Below are 20,149 nucleotides of genomic sequence, written 5' to 3' on the forward strand. Positions count from 1 at the left end.
GCACGCTTCCCATGGGCTCAAACTCCTGGTGAGAGTTTGTTGGATTAAACGACAACTGATTGGCAGTTTATAGCAGAAAAGACAGGGCATGTCCTTGAATTAATGAGGTCAAAAACCTGAGGGCATTGCATGATCTCAGCGGGGGATCTCTGCCTTTCTCTCTTGGGTGCGCAAGGTTTGAGATTGAGCCAGCAGAAACAAAAGGATGACCGATTTACACTCCTTCAGTCTTCTTGGTTCTTTCTTCGGTGTGAAAGGAATGCACCAACGGACAGGATGATGTCACCTCAGTCTGCAGTCTGTTATTTTACACCCACCCAAGTCCTGGCCTTTTTTTTCAGAGCCTAAACCTGGTGACTGAACTTCGAAAGAAATAGTCAGAAACTGAAACAAGAATTGAGAAAAAGAACCATAACGTAGTAAAACTGGAAACAAAGACAGGCTAAACAAAGCGGGAAATAAGTCATAGTCTGGGCTGAGCTACATCTGCAAGCAGTTAAAACGTCACCAGGACATAAGAAAGAGCCCTACCCCCAGCCCTGTTCACCCTCCTGTTCGTCAGCTGTCCCTTCTTTCCATATATGCTGTATTTCACCCAAAAAACCTACATCTCTCTCTCTTTCACCAGCCGACCAACTGTTTCTGTCTCTGCTTTGTCCCCCTCCAACCTCAATGGACTTCTGCTCTGGTCGGAGCCTTTTTTACGCTACGAGGAAGGTGAAGTGAGGGTTATGGGAAGGGAGGGCTTAGGCTCAGACTGCAACCAGAGGAATGAACAGACTGTCTACCCTCCTCTCTGAGGCCAATACAGGGGCTAATGGCTAGAACATGTCTGTAATGGGAAAAGACCTGGCTTACAGGCTGCAGGGTGGATTTAAAAGTTGTGTTGGCCTGCGAGGATGAATCATACCACACATTCACTGGCTCTAATATCCACTGCAATTTATTGCCAGTTTTCAAAATCCAGTTTTTATAACCAGGAAATACAGACTTCCAAAGTAAAACAGGGTTCAGTGTTTTTAAAACAAATGATTATAAGAAACATTTATCTTAAACCAGTGCTAGCGTTAGTAGTACAGCTAGCATTACTAAAATATATATGCATATCCTAGATCTACAATGTAGATCTGAGGTCAGCAACTTCTTGAGTGCAACTTTTGGATGAATCCCACACACCTGAATCAAAAGGCTGAGATATCTCCTTAGTAGTCAGCAAATTTTTGCAAAGTCTTGATCAATAACTATTCATTTGATTCAGGTGTGTTACCACTCAATACTTTTGTGGCGAGTGGTACTGCCCCAAAGGTTTCAGGGCAGTGACACTTTCAAGGACTAATTCTAGGACTAAAGTTGCAGAACCCTGAGGAAGCACCTTACCTTAACTCTGAGATTTACAGAAGACTGAATATTTACAAATTCAGCACATTTCACGGCAGACAAGAGTTAAAGGTTCTTAAGTTTAAAGAAAGCCTTCCTGTTATCTGTTGTTTCGCTCTCTCTCGCTAACTGAATGAAATGTCTCAATGTCTCACAACTAGGTAGTGCAGATATATTATTCAATTTCAAATTTGTCTCCAAATTATCTAAAAGAGTAATCAGAAATTTATTTTTCAATAAAATGTCTCTGCTTTGGAAACATGCTCTTATTTTGAAATTATTTTTGTTGTATGTTTGTCAAATTACACCCTGATGTCGCAGTGATTGTGTCAATTTTTTAGTTTGTAGATACATCAGTCCCCCTCTGTGGAGCAGGACACAAGTCAAACTTTCTTCAGGAATGACTCAAAATACACAATCAGCTGAGACCCAGTTTGATGGGGTCTCAAGCATCCCTGAGAGTTCAGCCTAATCCCACAAACAGCACGCCCCAAAGCATCTGCTCAGAATGTCGCTTTGTTAAACAAGGACAGGGGGAAGGGATTCTACTTTGTCCTGTGTACACAGAAACTAAAGTAATTAAAATGCTTGACATTTTAGTGTGAAAAGAAAAAAATACTTGCAGTCAGCATTGTTGGCAGATAACACACAATGCACAAGCCTGAGCAAATGAAAAATTAACATCTCCCTGCAGCTCCTCAGCATTGTTCTACAGAAGAGTGGTTAAAAAACTGTGACTATTACTAACATTGTGCGATGTCATTAGGATTACACAGCTTACATAAAAGGTCTAAAACAGCTAAAATTTTTCACACTATTTGAAAAAAAATACAGAATTTTCCAAACATCACTACTGCAACCATATCTTAGTGCTTTGGTGGGAGTAACTTTAACATTAATAATGCATCAAAATACAAAAGAAGAACATCTTGAACACGGCCACAGATAATCCCAACACAAAAGTAGCTCATGCTTTTTGTGGCCACTTCCTTTGGCTGTTATGTTTTTCAGCAAGTTTAAAGTTTAATATTGGCAGCATCAGGAAAGACAAGAAGCAGGAAGGTAGAGGAGACCCTCGCTCTTTAGTGGATTGTAAAGCAGAACGCATTCGACTGCACGTGGAAGGTAAGCCTCTGTGCTATTGTTGTTTGCCGCAGGCTACTTGGACTTTAATGAAAACGTTTTCACAAATGTGCTTTGAAGATTAAAATTTTAAATAAAATGATAGTTATTTTAGAATTCATATTAATAAAAATAACAGTATTATGTTTGATATAAGACTTTGTGTGTGTGAATGAAATTTAAAGAGGAAGACGATGTGGTTTCATGTGGTTGATTATGTAGCACATATTTGTAAAAAGAAAGAAAAAGGATGCAAAGTATTTAAAAAAAACTATGCATCCTTTTTGTATCAATATTCTGGGTATTTTGATACCCAGAATTGTTTCAATATTCTGGGATATCCTTTTTACTGGGATATCCTGAAATAAAGTCCAGTTCAATAAACTGCCTTGAGAAGACTCTATTTACTAATTATTAAATAGAGTTAAATAAATAGATAACACTCTATTTAGTAATTATTAAATCTCTGGGTGCAGATGCTCTACACCAAAGATTTTGTCCAACATGCAAAACCATTGTGTGACAGCAATTAAAAACTGAACATAATCTTGAATACACCATCCACACTGTGTTTATGGTGGTGGCAGCATCATGCTTTGGGGTTGCTTTTCTGCAGCAGGAACAGAATAACTGGTCAGACGTTTAGGGAAGATGGATGCAGCTACGTACAGCGCAGTCAAAAGAAGAAAGCTTGTTTGAGTCTACTAAAGACTTGAGGCAGGACCACAACTCTAAACATGCAGCCAGAACTACAATTAAATGGTTTATATTAAAGTATATTGATGTGGCACTATGGCCTAGGCAAAGTACAAACTAAAATACAATTGAGAACATTGATGTTACCTCTGATCTGACTGATCTTGAGCTATTTTGCAAAGAAGAAAAGGGTAAATGTTTAGTGTTAAGAGGTGTAAAGCTGGTAGAAACTGGCAGCTCTAATTACAATGGAGCTGTTCTACAAAATATTGACTTAGAGGGTTTAATATGAATGCTTGCCAAACATTTCTGATTTTTCCTTGTGAAACCAGAACAGGCCTATGTAAACTGAGCTTAAAAATCACACATGACTAATTATGTCCCTTCTGGATTATATTTAAATGTGTCAAAGGACAGGTGACTGCATATTTTTTATTTGTGAAAAATGTGAAAATCCTTTTATTCCATTTCACAATTCTGCGCTACTTTGGCCTGGCCTGTCATGTAAAAATCCCACTAAAACAGTAAAGTGTGGTTGTAGTGTCAAAAAAATGATAAATTCAAGAGTTTTGGTTCCTTTTCAAGACACTGAATATATAATGACCCAGTAACTGTAAATAGCTACTAAGAGGTTCAGAACACTATCACAAAGTGGAAAAAGAAATTTAAAAATGAAAGAAATTTAAATTTTAAAGACATTTAATGTCTTTTTTTCTCTAACTCAGATTTTTTGTGATATTGCTCATGTTAGCTGGGTTTCTTCAGCTCACCATCCTATATAAATATATATTGAATGCGTCTTAGCTGGCCCTGTTTTTTTCTCTCCAGCATATTTATTGTGCTTTTCTTACTCATTCAGGCATTGATGTAGTCTGTCATTTGACTGCATATGTATATATATGTGATTGTGTTAATTTCTGAGCAAAGCTCCAGTGAGTACAGAGTGCTCATAATGATGAGACACCAGTACAGCTGGTAAGCTAAATAAAGACTCGTTTCAAGTCAAGCCAAGAAGAGGAGAACAGATATTGCAGGGGCCGACACAAAGCACCAACCCACCTTTTTTCCTCTTCACACAGCCGACCCTTACCTCACTCCCCTTCTGCCCCCGTGATAATTGCCTGACAATGGCTCCGTCTCCTCTCTGTTTTACATCAGGCTATCTCACCGGCTGCCCTGCACAATCCCTGCTCGGGATCCATGACCGACTGTTGAGCTCCAGTAATTAGAGCAGGCTGTTACAGGGAGAGGACACAGCGTCCCTCTAATGCTCATGTTCTGTCCACCTGGGCAGATATTTTTAGCCCACCTTGAATGAGCAAGAACAAGCGTCAACATGTGAGCAATGTTGGGTCCCCATATCAGGAGCCACAACTCAATTAGGCCTGCTGAAAAGCAGGCCTAATTGCTCTCCACTATAACAGTCAGTTTCTATTCTTTGTCCTTGTTGATGGCAGTGGAGAGTGGAGAATGTGCGCTTTCCTTATTGGGCGTACTTCCTGCTGAAATAATTTTTTTATTTTTTTTTTTCACTCCAGAGCACCGATAACAAAATTAACCACTGCGTCATTCCACCCCAGTTTCCTTCCACCCAACACAATCACACTGCATGCCATAAAAACAGTAATCCAAACATTTCTCTCCCTCTATTTACAATCCTATGTTGTTGTTTTTTACAAGTTGGTTAACAAATGTACCCCATTATCACTATAAATTCATTCAGGTATTCCATATCTGGGAATTATCTCTTTGCAAAATATTTAGCCACCAGAGCATCTTTTAGTGGAGAACAACTCTATCCATTTAGAGTAGGCATCAATTATAACCAGACAATATTTTTCCCTTCACTTTGATTTAGTTCTATGAAATCCATATGAATCATTTGAAAAGGATTTTTAGGTTCTGGAAACTTTCTTCTTCTTCTTGGTCTTAAGTTTCCCTGTTTCCCTGTGGGTTATGTTTAGCACAGATCAGACATGTTCTTCAAATTTTCTTTTTGTTTTAAGTAATGTAAGTTTCAGTAATCTAATAAAGTAATATAAAAGGTCAAACTGTAATGTATTATCCCCCCTGATGATGCATTACATGCTAATGTATCACAATTTCTACTACTATAAATAGAGATTTCGATGAAACAGGTTTATTATTTTACCTGAAACATTCTACCAGTATTCAAAGCTGCCCTTTTAGTTATCCACAATCATTTTTCTACTTCAGGGCTTCACTATTGCATATCTCTAGGTATCTTTTTGTGCATAATAGTTTGTTCCTCTATATTTAACACTTTTATTTCTGCTGCTGCTTTTTGTTATTTGATCAGTAAACCTATTTCCAGTAGAGACCTCATTGGTACCTATTGTGTGAGCTACACACTAACAAACTGCTAGGTTAGCTGGCAGTTGTTTTGCTTATAGAAGATCTATTAGCAAAGGGGCATTTTGTTACTGTTTTACCTGTAAATATGGTCAAATTTATCAAGGTAAAACACCACTAGATGGCCACAGTTATCTCTTCTTGCTTAGTTAAAAATGACCATCCTGAAATTAAACCAAAATCTCAAATCATCTCATTTAAATATACATTTATAAATGTAATGATTTATAAATTTATATTTAAATATAAATGAAATATATATCAATTAATTGATATCAATTAAAACTTTCCATATTATTTCATTACTCATAAATCATTTGCTTACTTAAACAATCTACTCTATGGAGGAAATTGTTTCCTGAATTTAGGAAACTAAAACTACATCAAAATCCTGCGTTATGCGATGATAATGACTTCTCTACAACTTCCTATAACCTGTTTCCAAGCAAAACCCAAAGGTTTAAAAAGCCTATTTCTATGTTCCTTAGGAAAAAGGTTCATTGGATCCTTTGTGATTTTAGATTTCACAATTTATGTTTAAGGTTACTCCACTAGCCTGAGTTATCTCTATTGTCAGATGGACCACAAAACAAACCCACTCCCCCCTTCATGAACCTCCTCTCACCTCTTGCAGGGGCAGGAAAAAGAGCTGATAAGGATTTCAAGAGAAACTCCTAATTCTTCTGCTGCTTCATTAGCATTTGGCTCTTGTATAATGAGATATGTTTTAGTTTCATCTCATTTTAAAATTTGGGAGTCTTCTGTTGCTTTACTTCTAAAGTTGTAACTTTTTTATCATGCACTAGTGTTTTGCCAGGGGGCTTCATATGGTGGTCAGTTGGACCTGGTGGGGGTCGGAGTTGCAGCACCGCTGCAGCTTCTGCCTGTTCTCCCCTGCTGAGCTGCTGCAAGCTGCTGTGAGCAGGAGTTGCAACACCTCCCTGGTGCTTCATTGTTCTCTAGTCTAAATAAACATACTTGTTGCTTCCTCCTGCTTATTTTTATTTGCAACACTCTCTTCTTTCTGTAGTTGCTTTTAATCATGTCTTATTACAGTTTAGTATTGATTCTCTACAAGTAGCTCCTCATGCACCAGTGTCACACAAAAATATCTTTTTCCCAATAACCAATAGTTATTTCAGGCTTAATGTTAACCATTGATAGCAAATTGTGTAAATTTAGCAAAACTTCCTTTGTTTGATCAATTTCCATTTCATTCACTTCATCTAATTTGGGATGCGATGTCTCATTATAAGACTCTGGTTCACTCAGAGCTGATTCTAATTATACTCAGGCGTTTTGTTTTTCAGGACAGTTTCTGGCCAAATGTCCTTTTCCACAACACCCTGAATTATTTGATCTTAGATTTCCTCTTCTCCCTCTAAAACCTCCTTTTTATAAAATATTCCTGCTGAAGCTTTTTTTTTAATGTTTACTACCTTCTCAGCATGGAGGGAAATAATTCACATACTCATCTAATGTTCCAGTTCCCAATTCTATATAAATGATTTACTCATATTAACCCATAATTTACTATCTATTTGTTCAGAAGTTTTTATTTTCACAGGGTTCTGCCTTTCAATAACCTTCCAATCTTTACACTGCAGTTCATCTTTTGGTTCACACTTACTGCTGTTTTACCCATTTTGAACAATTTAGTCCAGTTCATCAACACATAGGATGTTCTAAAACTGGGATTTTTATAGCGGGGTAACAATTTTAAAAAATACCAATTGTAGTAATTCTCATTAAAGTATTTCTGAAACTGAACTGAAAAAAGAAGCAAGTTTATAAACAGTGTACAGAAACAATAAACCCCAGAAAAAAATACTAAAGTAAAAGCAAAACCGTAATAAAAATAAAAAGCACAAGAAACTCAAAACAAAAAACAACAGTAACAGAAGTTGTACCACTGTGGTCTGGAAAGTGCTCTCTTCACGGGTCCAAGCTTCTAGTTGTTCACTCGTCAAAGCGAAACTTGACTTTCCAGACTCAACTGTCTCCCCTGAGGGAAGATTGGAGGAATCCTTCCCTATGTCAGTGGTCTGGGCAGCACTCGGTACCTGCATCCAGCAATCAATGGTGGCCTGTGTCCAATCGGTTTGTGCTGCCTCGGTCAAAGCCAAACTTGAGTTCTCAGACTCAACTGTCTCTTTCTCTGAGGGAAGATTGGAGGAGTCCTTCCCTTGGACAGTTTCCTGGATAGCTTCTTGGATCCAGGAACCAACTGCCACCTGGCACCAATCTTCTATTGCTGCGTTTGTCAAAACAGCACTTGAGTTTCCAGGCTCAATTGTTTCTTTCTCCGAGGAAAGATTGGAGGAATCCTTCCCTCGGACAGTTTCCTGGATAGCTTCGTGGATCCAGGTATCAACTGCCGCATGGCACCAATATATTGCTGCGTTTGACAAAACGGCACTTGAGTTTCCAGACTCAACTGTTTCTTTCTCTGACGGAAGATTGGAGAAATCGTTCCCTATCTCGGTGGTCTGGACAGCGCTCTCTTTATGGGTCCAGTCTTCTTGTGCCGTCTTCGTCAGAGCAAAAGTTGAGCCTTCGGACTCAACTTCTGGGTCCTTACCAGCCGGTGAAGGACCAAAAGGAAAAGCACAAAAATCATCGTGCTCAGAGAAGCAAGCTTCCCCAGCCGGGGAAGCTTGGATCTCTGGCGAGGAAGGCTCCTCTAAAACTTCCCCAACCGGGGAAGGTTCAAAAAGGAACGCATCAAGATCATCATTCTGGGAGAAGGAAGCTTCTCCAGCCGGAGAAGCTTCCTTCTGTGGCGAGGAAGGCTCGCAAGGAACCTCCACAGTGGAGGAAGGTTCAAAAAGGAATGAATCGAAATCATCGTATACAGACTCAGTGCTCTCGTCCTTAGAGACACTTTCGTCCGAATCGCTACCAGGAAAGATTTTGTCAAAAACCTTCTGCATTCTGGTGCTAACCAAATATCCAAGTCCAAAACCCAGGGGAAAAAACACGCCAACTAAAATCCTGTTCATAATGAAAAGCTTTGCTAGACACAGTGTTGAAGTTCGAAGAGCTGACTGAATATGAACTGATGATTTGAAATACAAGCCCTCATAACCTCAGAAGTTCTTTGATCGTTTGACCACATCACAGATGAGGTCATAGCTACAATGAGGTCACAGTAGTTCTGAGGCAATGTCTCGATTCTGCTCGTTTCTATGGAAACGCTCAGATCAGTTCCACATGACCCAAAAAATTGACCCTTTGCAACTGTGTCACTTAATCATTCGAGGTGCCATGATGCCATGACAGACGTTGGAAGTGAGGACGGGAGTATGGAACAGAGCGACGAATAGTTTTTAAAAGTTGTTTGGAGTCGGTGTTTTTTTTACTGTTTAAAAAAATTAATAGCTATGATAGCTGTTTAGTTAAGGTTTCCAGCAAAAAGGCGTGAAAATCTGTTAAGTATTTAGCAATTTATGATGAATTAAATGCGCTGATACTTCACTAACATAGCACCGAGTGGAGCGGGCCGCTCTAAGATGGCGGCTCTATGTGACGTCAGCGACAATAGGCCGGAGCGGTCCGTATGCCTCTGGATTCTTTGCTGTTTGGACATTATCTGCTCCATTTTTCAGCTCGCAGCCGGTTCTGGTTTTAGTTCTAATAGTTCATGTAGTGAAAACAAACAAACTTAGAGTTGTTCGAGTTCTCCAGAGCCGAGCATGAACGGTGAAGAATTAGCACTTGGCTCAGTTCACTTTCAAACTACTTTGGTAGTTGTTTGTAAAAAAAAATACATAAAAATACTATGTTGTTGGTAAAGAAACTAACAGACTGCTTCCGACAGGAAGGTGAAACCCATAATAGCCTAGTTAGCTTACCTGACTTTCCACCGTGTTTTCCTCTTCATGGCAGATTCCTCTCCTGCCTCTCAGCAGGTTTTCACCTCAGCTCAAATTAAAAATGGTGCTTAATTTCCCAAAATGGTCTTATATTGTTTTATCTTAAATTTTGGGGGGAGTTTTTATCGTTAAAAAGTTCCTGTGCAGCTTCTTCGGGTCATTTTAGTTTAATCAGTTCGGCCTATTTTGAGCTTTTAGAAAGAGCCGTTTTAAGACTTCTTGTTACTTTAAATGCAACTAAGCTGCCGCTAGCTACGTCCCCATCACGTTTACACTCGCATTTGAAAATGGCCGCAAACTGATGCGCAATTATACAGCTGTACAGCTTTGAAAAGCAGAAGTAGAGCCTCCTGCACAACCAACAAGAATGCAGCACGTGGTTTCTGGATTGTAAGTCAACAACCAAACACTTGTCTTTTCCAGCAGCTTTTGTACAGCGTTAAAATCAGCTGAATAAAGTCCTCCTCCCAAGTCTTGACCGGTCCGCGGTAATACAAAGGTTGGGGACCGCCGCTCCAGAGATTTGCAATGATTTCCACATTTTCCTTTTCACATAGAATCCACTTTGTAATATTTATGTGTCTGCATTGAAATGAATCAGATGCAGTTTGATTCATTTTACCTTATGAATTGTAAATGATCAGCTTATTATGAAATTTTAGTGATTCTTTTTGACAATCTGTTCTCAATTTCTTTGATATGGGACAAGATATAGGACATAACGTTCTGCATCACCTTCGTTTACTTATGCTTATATGTGAAAATGATAACTTCATCATAAACGGCTTTAAAATGTTGACGTTTGACATAAATCCTTCTGGTGAAAACTAACAAATATTCTTGCAAGTAGCATGTTTTTATTGATTAATTGGGAAGATCTATGTGTTTCTGAAAAAAGCACATTATACAGTACATTAACTGTGGCAACTGGAATGTTTAGGCATAACATTATGACCACTGAACGCCGACGTTAGTAACACTGATTTTACCGCATCATTGCAGCTTGTAGTATAATTTAAGGTCTGTCCATTTTACAAAAATTTCTTGAACTTACCAATAATCTATGAATAAATATGAATGTGTGACTCCAGCTAATAACATCTGCCAACAGGAAGTATATTAGTTTAACCAGAGGTCACAGTACATGCAAGTTAATCAATCAATCAATCAATCAATCAATCAATCAATCAATCCAAAAATCAATCAGGTTTATTCGTATAGCACATTTCAGCAGCAAGGCAGCATAAAAACACAAAAATAAAAGGTCATAAAAAACAACATGCAGTCACTGATCGAGAAACCAGCAACAAGCCGTCTTCACAAATCATCAACACGCATCAAATATGTTGGTCAATGTTCCCTTTGTTGTGGCTCAAAAGCAACTTTAAACAGGCGGTTGTCACGAATGAGCAAAGACGCGCAGAGATCTTTTTTCATAAAGTCTTTAAGAAAAAAAGAGGAAACTTTTCAAAACACAGGCAAACAATAAACGTCCCCATTAGAAGATGTTTTCACGTAAGAAAGGAACTTATGAAAACTAAGCTATGAAATGTCACATTGTCTTAACTGTGTAGCATAGTGGAACAAAATGCAATACGAATTTAAATGAATATCATGACCCAGTCTAATAGAATTAATTCTTACTATAAGAATACAAAAAAATATAAGATATATTAATGATTTACAGTAAAAGAATATGACAAGACCTAGTTTAATGTTGACTCTTACAAACTTTATTACACTAACAAAATATAAGAATCAGTTCAACAATAACTTGGTCATTACACTAGTGAGACTGGATCTGGGTCTGTCGTCTATTTTAAGACATCTACGATATTTATTTATATCGTAGCCTGAACTGAACTACCAGTTATCGATCAGTGCAACACAAGCGCAGACTCTGCTGTGGCTGAAAAGCCTCTTCAGGTGTTTGTGGATTTCCTTCATCTTCAGGCCGTAGATTATTGGATTAAACAGGGGCTGGTACAGAACCACCTGCAAAGTCATGACGGAACACGCCGCTTTGGGCAAGTCGACTTCCAGTCGGGCCACGATGACGTCGTACGAACACAAACACGAAAAACTAGCGAGGACCAGCAGGTGCGGCGCGCAGGTCTGCAAGGCCCTTCTCCTGACGTCCGGGCCCCTTCTGTAGGATATGACGAGTATTTTACAGTAGGTGAAAAGGATGAACGCCAAGGGGACGAATATGGTATTAACTAAAATGAACACGCCATATATAATGTAGGGCCCTGCCGAGGTCATGCAGGAAAGCTTGGTGACGGCGTTGTTGCAAAAAATTCCATTCAGCGTGTATTTGTAGAGTTTGAAACAGTCGCCTAGAATAAGCGACGGCACGAGTTGACAGGATGGCAAGAGCCACGCCAGAGCCAGCAGGGCGGTCACTGTCCTTTTCCTCATGACGGTGTGATATCGCAGCGGTTTACAGATGGAGACGTAGCGGTCAAAAGCCGAGAGTCACTGCTCACAGAATGTGGAGTTTTTAATGGTCAAATGCAGACCTTATTACCTCCCAAGGGAATTCACCTCGATCATCCTCACTGCCGTGTAAACCCCCCCGGATGCTAATGCCAAGCTAGCCATGAAAGAACTCTATGCGGCTATTAGCAAACACCAAACCAAATACCCCGAGGCTGCTTTTATTGTTGCGGGTGATTTCAATCACTCCAACTTGAAGACAGTTCTTCCCAGATTCCACCAACATGTCTCCTGCCACACCAGAGGAGACAAGACCCTGGACCATGTCTACTCCAATCTGGCTGGAGCCTACAATGTGACACCCCTCCCCAACATCGGACAATCAGACCATCTCTCCCTGTTCCTCACACCTCGGTACTTACCACTCATCCAACGTGTGAAACCTACCGTGAGGACAGTAAAGGTGTGGCCAGAGGGCTCAGACGCTGTGCTCCAGGACCAGTTCAGGAATACAGATTGGACTATTTTCCACCATACAGACTTGGATCAGTACGCCTCATCTGTACTGAACCATATTTCCACCACCATAGAATGTGTCACCACCTGCAAACGCATTACCATGTACCCCAACCACAAACCCTGGATGAACCGAGACGTTCGTCTCCTACTGAAGGCCCGCAACATCGCCTTCAGGTCAGGGGATGAACAGACTTACAGTGCAGCCAGGGCTGAGCTGAAGAAGGGAATCAAGAAGGCCAAACACCACTACAAAAGGAAGGTGGAGGATCATTTTTCTAACTCCAACCCCCGACGTATGTGGCAAGGCCTTCAGATTCTCACAGACTACAAGAACCCCAATACCACCCCCGCTTCTACTGTTGTCTCCTTCCTCAACGAACTTAACAACTTCTATGCTCGTTTTGAGAGAGGGAATACCACAACTGCAACCAAAGCAGCTACCACCCCAGGCCAACAGCCACTGACTTTGCTCCCCACTGACGTAGGAGCGGCTCTGAGCAGGATTAAATCCTGCAAGGCTGCGGGTCCTAATGGCATACCTGGACGTGTCCTCAGAACGTGCTCTGGGGAGCTGGCAGGAGTGCTGACGGACATCTTCAACCTGTCTCTGGCCCGTGCTCTGGTACCGACCTGCTTCAAGTCTACCTCCATCGTCCCAATCCCCAAGAATCCCAACCCAACCAGACTCAATGACTACCGCCCGGTAGCCCTTACCCCCATCATTACCAAGTGCTTGGAGCGGCTGGTCCTAGCACACCTCAGATCCTGTCTCCCCCCCACACTAGACCCCCACCAATTTGCATACAGGCAGAACAGGAGCACAGAGGATCCAGTCTCTATAGCGCTGCACTCTGTCCTTTCTCACCTGGACAGTAAGAGCACTTATGCCAGACTGCTGTTCTTAGATTTTAGTTCAGCATTCAACACTGTTATCCCATCACAGCTCATTACCAAACTCACAGACCTCGGCATCAGTTCACTCATGTGTAACTGGTTGCTCGACTTCCTGACCAGTCGACCTCAACATGTCCGGCTGGACAACCACTTCTCATCCACCATCATCATAAACACCGGAGTGCCACAAGGCTGTGTGATGAGTCCCTTCCTCTACTCCCTCTTCACCTACGACTGCAGACCTGTCCATGGCTCTAACGCCATCATCAAGTTTGCAGACGACACCACGGTGATCGGCCTCATCAGAGCTAATGACGAGGCCGCTTACAGGGAGGAGGTAGATCGTCTGGCTGAGTGGTGCGACAAAAACAACCTGCAGCTGAACACCGAGAAGACCAAGGAGCTTATCGTGGACTTCAGGAGGAACGCTGACCCACATCCACCCATCCACATTAAGGGGACAGTGGTGGAGAGTGTGGACACCTTTAAGTTCACATCTCTGAGGACCTTACTTGGACGACCAGCTGCTCCAAACTCATTAAGAAGGCGCATCAGCGCCTCTTCTTCATGAAGACCCTGAGGAAGAACCACCTGTCCTCAGAGATCCTCACAAACTTCTACCGCTGCACCATTGAGAGCATCCTCACCAACTGTATTACAGCTTGGTACAGGAACTGCTCTGTCTCCGACCGGCAGGCACTGCAGAGGGTGGTGAAAACTGCCCAGTATATCGCCGGGGCACCGCTCCCTGCCATCAAGGACATCTACAGGAAGCGGTGTTTGAAAAGGGCCAGGAAAATCACAAAGGACTCCACTCACCCAGCACACACACTCTTTTCCCTCCTGCCCTCTGGGAGGCGTTACAGAAGCCTACGGACCAGAACCACCAGGCACCGGAACAGCTTCTTTCCCACAGCTGTCACGCTTTTGAACGCCTCCTGACATAAAACATAAACTATAAGGACTGTACTCCCCTATCCTCTCATACAACAATAACACATGGACTATCCTCACACACACACACACATCACGGACTGTTTTCTTCACACACACATACAACCTGTAAATTTTATCTGCCATTATTTATCTTGTATTATATTATATACATATATAATCCATTCCCTAACATTCTTGTACATTCTGTATATTCTGTATAATCTGTGCAGATAGCTCCCATATTTATAATATGCGCTTTCCTTATGGGGCGTACTTCCTGCTGAAATAATTTTTTTATTTTTTTTTTTCACTCCAGAGCACCGATAACAAAATTAACCACTGCGTCATTCCACCCCAGTTTCCTTCCACCCAACACAATCACACTGCATGCCATAAAAACAGTAATCCAAACATTTCTCTCCCTCTATTTATGCGCGAGTATGTGCGCTCACACGTCCCCCGAGGCTGCAAACTCTTATGACTTTCCCTTTCCCTGCATCTCACCTTCTTTACATATCAGACTCCCGGTGTGCTTTAGTAAAACATCAACATTTTATCCATGAGATGCATATCTCTCTTCCAGCCTGCAGACAAACACACACACACACCCGCCTACAGAGAGCTTTCCATGAGGCCCGACCCTGGCCACCCATCCACGCTGCATTTCTGAGCAGCTTATCTTCAAAAGCAGCAATTTCTCACCTCCAGAAGCAAACAGCCATTCTCCTTGATAACAAATGAAGAGGTTGTGTCCTCAGTTGAATAGCCTATGCTCATGGCAGTAAATAAAAACATCAGTCAATGCAAAGAAAATTGTGTTTCCATCCATTATTCAAGACTCTGTTTTTTTTTCTACTTCACATTCTGGAAATGTAACACCTATAACCTATAACATCCTGAAAACACATCCCCGCCCCTCGCATGCTTTATTCAGAGGGGACTTTGCTCCAACTTGCTGATCTCTTTCGGACAACACTCTGGTATGTCAGTTCAAGCTATTCCCACGGCAGTCAACAGGCCATATATTATCAAGGTAATTACCTCTGCAGAATGGATGCCTTTCTAATACCTCCCCCATTTGCTACATTCAGTACAGCCGGCTTCATGCTCCGTCTCCTCCGTGCCATACCTCACAGGACACAAGCATGGATCCAATAAAGACAAACAGAGCCGCATTCAGCAGCCCAGCCGGCAAGAGACAGAAGAAGCAGTGGAAGGTCAGGAGGGAGGGCAACCATGCCAGGCGTTGAGCAAGACGCCTGGCATGGTTGCAGCATGGAGTCACTAATTGCCATTTGCATGAATCTATAAAAGTAGACTATAGCAACTACTGCAAGAAGCTGAAATGTCTAGGCTCTAATTAGGTAAATGTTGGGAAATTATTCCTTCTTCCTGTAACTGTGCATTTTAGCCAGGTGTTAAAACAGCTGTGTGCTTCGATGGTATCACCATCAAGGGCCGACTGGACGGTGTGTATTTGTACTTCTTTAAGGAATGTGTTGGAAAAACACAGCTCATTTTTGTGTTAAGAGTTTGGTAACAAGATCCACACTGTTTGCATCCAAATATGATAAGTGAGAAGAACCAGAATCAGAAAACTCTATTATCTAATAGATTGTTTACTTTTTTCATGGGAAGCTAGAACTAAGGAATTACCAACCAAGATGTAGGTTCTGGCTTTCGGGAAGTTTAGAGAGATGTGATGCCGGCAACATCTGTTGATACTTATGACTTTGGCGAAGGAAATGTAAGCTGTTATTATGGGCCCAGGAAATTAAGGTGGGTTCTTTATCTTGACTTCCTGTTATGACACTGTGTCAACAAACCAAGGCGGCAAAAGTCGATGGCAAAGGCATTGAAAAAAATTCAACAATGGCTGCACAATATGAGGACATCAAGTGTTAGTCAATAATGTAAGTGAAAGTTCTGATGACAATAGGACATTTGGATCACCACATACTGTACAGACTCTGCCTGAAATCCACCAGAGGGTTCATTTAGGAGCTGTAGCCCATTTTGAAAATCCCACACAGGGATGCTATCATTTCAGTGGAGACGTCTCATTCGACAGCAGTTGTAAAAAGGTTGAACCTCCCTCTGCTGCGCCCTGGATGTCTGGAGAGAACCACTACGCTGGAAGGCAATTTATCTTCTGAATATTTGTCGCATTTTCTCTGCAACTCACTTTGTCTTATTTCGTCAATATCTAGTATGTAAACAAACTTAGCAAGCAGGATTTCTACATGGTTTTCAAATCAAGCTTCAAGACTTTTAATTGTTTCCCCAGAGGTTTCAATACATTATGAGATCATTTTTACAGCAACAATAAAATACTTGGAAACTATAATTGATTGGATGGATGGATGGATGAATGGATGGATGGATGGATGGATGGATGAATGGATGGATAAATATTCTTGAAACAATCACTTGGGACACATACACTCAACTTCCAGGAAATGTTAGTTGCTCGATTTTAGTTGCTCATTTTTGCACTGCAACACTTTAAAAAAGATTTATTTTTTGCCCATTGCAATCCCACTTCCTAGCACTGATGCTGCAATTCTTATTTGCTCTCTAGGCTGTACCGAAAAGTGAATGTTTTTATTTCATCAGAAAAGAACGTACGTTTAAAAAAATAAACAAAAAAGTATAGGATTACTCCAAATAAGCACATTTAAAAATAAATTTTCAAAAATAGCATTTCTGACAACCAAGTGACTGTTTTTCAGGAGGCTACAGCACTTTTTCAGATCACAAGGACAGATTTGGCTGCATGAACACATTCGTGGTAGCTAAATGCACAAACAGTAAAAGTGTGAAAACAATAACCTGTTATTAAGCTATCATTTTAAAACCCCAGTTGCCAAACTACTAACAGCACAACTGCTAATATCTTAATGTTTATTGCCATTGTGAAAAAGATATTTATTATTAAAGGAATGCTGACAACAATTAAGTCTAATTGGTTATGTTAGAAAACCCAAAACACTATTTTATTAATTGTATAGATTTGCTGTTTAAACTATCCTTCTGCTGTTGGATCCTTGAGATCATCAACGTTGTGCTTATGTTTCAAAATATGATTGAACGCTATTATTACCTACTGCTTACGTTACTCTAGCGGTGAAGTATCTATTTTAATATTGGGTAAGTTTCAAAGGTTCTGACTTTATACACTGATTAACTTGTAGCTACAAATAATAATTAAATTGTAACCATTTTTAATTGTGTTTATTATAATCACAATAAATCCCACAATCCTTGTGACAAAAAAGTAAGTAATTATCACTGTTTCTTAATGCAGTCTCCATGAGCAGATAGCCTAACCAGTGAACTTGTTACACTTGTGAAGTTCAACAAAAGTGGATATTGCTCTGCAGAAAAAAGCAGGTTTACTTGAAAGCTACGATTAAATTAGCGTTTAAGTAAATCTTACAGATAATATAATTCTAGCCCTAATGATCCAGCAAGTACATTACCCATGTCTGTTTCAATTAAAAGCAATTACAAATAATATATGTATTTTTCTGTGTGTAAATACAGTAATACTTTACTTATTATCTTACCAATACCAATACTCATCCTGATCCTCTTCTCATTGGAACTATACCCATCCTGTTTCTCATGTGGTCCCATCAGGCCTCCTAACAGTACATTACCTCTGTGTGTTTACGCAAAGGTTCTACGACTTGGCGCCTCTGTGTGATACCCAGCAGGTGAGTTTTCTCACAGCTCATTAACATGAAATACATGCTGTTTGGCATGCTAGGACAACACAGTGCTAGTGTGCCCCCAGAACAGCTGGCAGCTGGTTTCACAGCAAAACATCCTACAATATTGATAAAGAAGCCCAAGATGCCATTAAGAGAGCAGTCCATCCTTCAATCCTTTTATAGAGCTGAATGCTGTCACTTTCCTGGTCTCATAGAGGCTTTTTCAGAGATGGTTGTTCGACAGCTGACTATAGGAGGAGTGTGTCTCACAGCCAAAACAAGAAGGACCCCCACCCCCTCCCCCCACCACCACAATTATCAGAATGCCTGTAATGCCCCCAGTAATAATTTAGCTAAACCATTAGAGATTGATCGTAGTTGTGGTTTTATTGCCCCTGTTGTATAGAAACACAAATTAAATCTCAACTAATATGCTGTAATAGTTGGACACATTCCAACCTTTTCCAGATGTGTGGACAAAGCCCGGATGTCTTACTTCATGGACCGTTACAAAGTGGCCAGTACAAACTTATAAGTCTCCTTTTAAATATTAAAAAGTTAAAATTCTAAAACTCACCTCTGCTTTACAGAGAGCCACGGCCAGCAGAAGGAGTACAGCGACGCTTCTCCACATCTGGAAGCAAAAGAAGAAAGTGAGGTTTGGTTTGGTGGATGAGAGAAACGGTACAACGAACGCGTATTCCCCCCTCCACCCGTTTTCCAGAGCGAAAAAACTTGAGGAAAATCTTTGTTCCCCTACCGTTTCGATCAAACAACACGCCCAGGAAGAAAAAACGGTGCTGGTCGGAGTATTTTATCCGGATAGAGTCGCGCTGGAGATCCGCGGTTCGAAGAAATTTGAGGAGAGCCGAGGAATTCCTGCCCGTCCGTCCGTCTCCTCCTCCTCTCTCTCCGCTGCGGCCAATGGGAACACCCGGAGCCCTCCGAGGAGGCTAGCAGAGAAAACTGAGGAGGGGGAGGCATCAGAGAAACTGTGGGCTCACTGGCGAATGCGTGGGTATTGTTCTCTGACTAATTTGGCCTGAATTAAGATGCGCCTTGTTTCTATTTCAATACCTCGATGCAGATTGTTAAGGAAAAGAGAGGAGAGGAGGAATCAATATTAAATGGGTACCAAAAAGCAGCTGAGTGAAAAAATAAAAATAAAACTATTTCGACGGATCAAAAGTTTGCTGAATCTCACAGAAATACTTCTCTGATAGGGAGATGTTTCTGATTTACAACCCATTTTACTTTTACGCAAATATAGTTCCAATTAAACCAGCCCAATAGATTTCCAACCTATTTAATTTTAATGCAAACATGGTTCCAATTAAGCCAACCCAATAGACATAAAAAGCAAGGCAGACTCATAATAGCAACACTGACAGGCTCGGATTTTGGTAAGGGCAAAATGGCGCATTGCCCAAAGGGTCCTGTGGGCAACAAGGAGCCTAAGGGGGAAACATATCAGTCAGCTACACTCAACACATTTTCTGTGGCTTATATGTCAGATCAGTGGGGGAAAGTATTGTATGACAATTATGCAGTTCATTGCAGCTGGCTAATGAAGCTGCAGAATTTAAAAATAGATTCAGATTTAGCTTAAATGCTGATTTCTGTCACAAATGGGGTGTTTTGATGTACTTTGTGTTTTCAATCATTTTCTTGTTTATGTTCTACAGGTCTTGCCTTATTCTGTGAAGTTCTCTGTATTCAATGGTGTTTCCATATATCGTAGGTTTCCTTTGTTCAGTTTGTTAGTTCATTTTTGTTCTCTGCTCCTTTTACATTTGATTTTCTTAGTTCGTTGCCAGGCCTTCTCTTTTAATTTGAAGACCAGTTGAGAGCCTTTTGTCATGGTGAGTGTTCTTAAGTGGACCCAAATGCAGAGCGATTTTGAGTGCTTATTGAAAAATGAAGAGAAAAGCAAACTTACAAAAATACAGGAAGCCAGAGTTGAACAAAAATAAACCATAACAAAAAGCTAGCCAGGAGACACAAGGAGAATGCAGTGAACCTGGGAAGTAATGGAAGGAACCAGCAGTGACTGAGAAAGAGATACTTAAGTACTGGGAGGTTGATTGCTGAAACAATGGACCCCAGCTAATTAGGTAAATGATTGCAGGTGTGAGGGGAGAGAGCAGAAAGCAGACTGCTCTCTCCCAGTCTGCTCCCAGGGAGAGAGAAAGTAGCACAAGG

The 20,149-nt window shown here is 40.9% G+C and overlaps 1 protein-coding gene across 1 annotated transcript in view; it reads right to left on the reverse strand.

The window, feature by feature from the left end:
- The window catches only part of fstl1b (follistatin-like 1b), a 34,256-nt gene extending 15,377 nt beyond the window's left edge, over positions 1-18,879 (reverse strand). The window contains exons 1-2 of the mRNA XM_032567632.1: positions 18,708-18,879; positions 18,525-18,581 (exon numbers count right to left, since the gene is read on the reverse strand). Of these exons, the coding sequence (XP_032423523.1) occupies positions 18,525-18,581 (57 nt within the window). The 5' untranslated portion in view covers positions 18,708-18,879. The remainder of the gene's footprint in view (positions 1-18,524; positions 18,582-18,707) is intronic.
- Positions 18,880-20,149: the final 1,270 nt, after the last annotated feature.

Source organism: Xiphophorus hellerii, chromosome 7, assembly GCF_003331165.1.
Source record: "Xiphophorus hellerii strain 12219 chromosome 7, Xiphophorus_hellerii-4.1, whole genome shotgun sequence".
Classification (NCBI taxonomy): domain Eukaryota; kingdom Metazoa; phylum Chordata; class Actinopteri; order Cyprinodontiformes; family Poeciliidae; genus Xiphophorus; species Xiphophorus hellerii.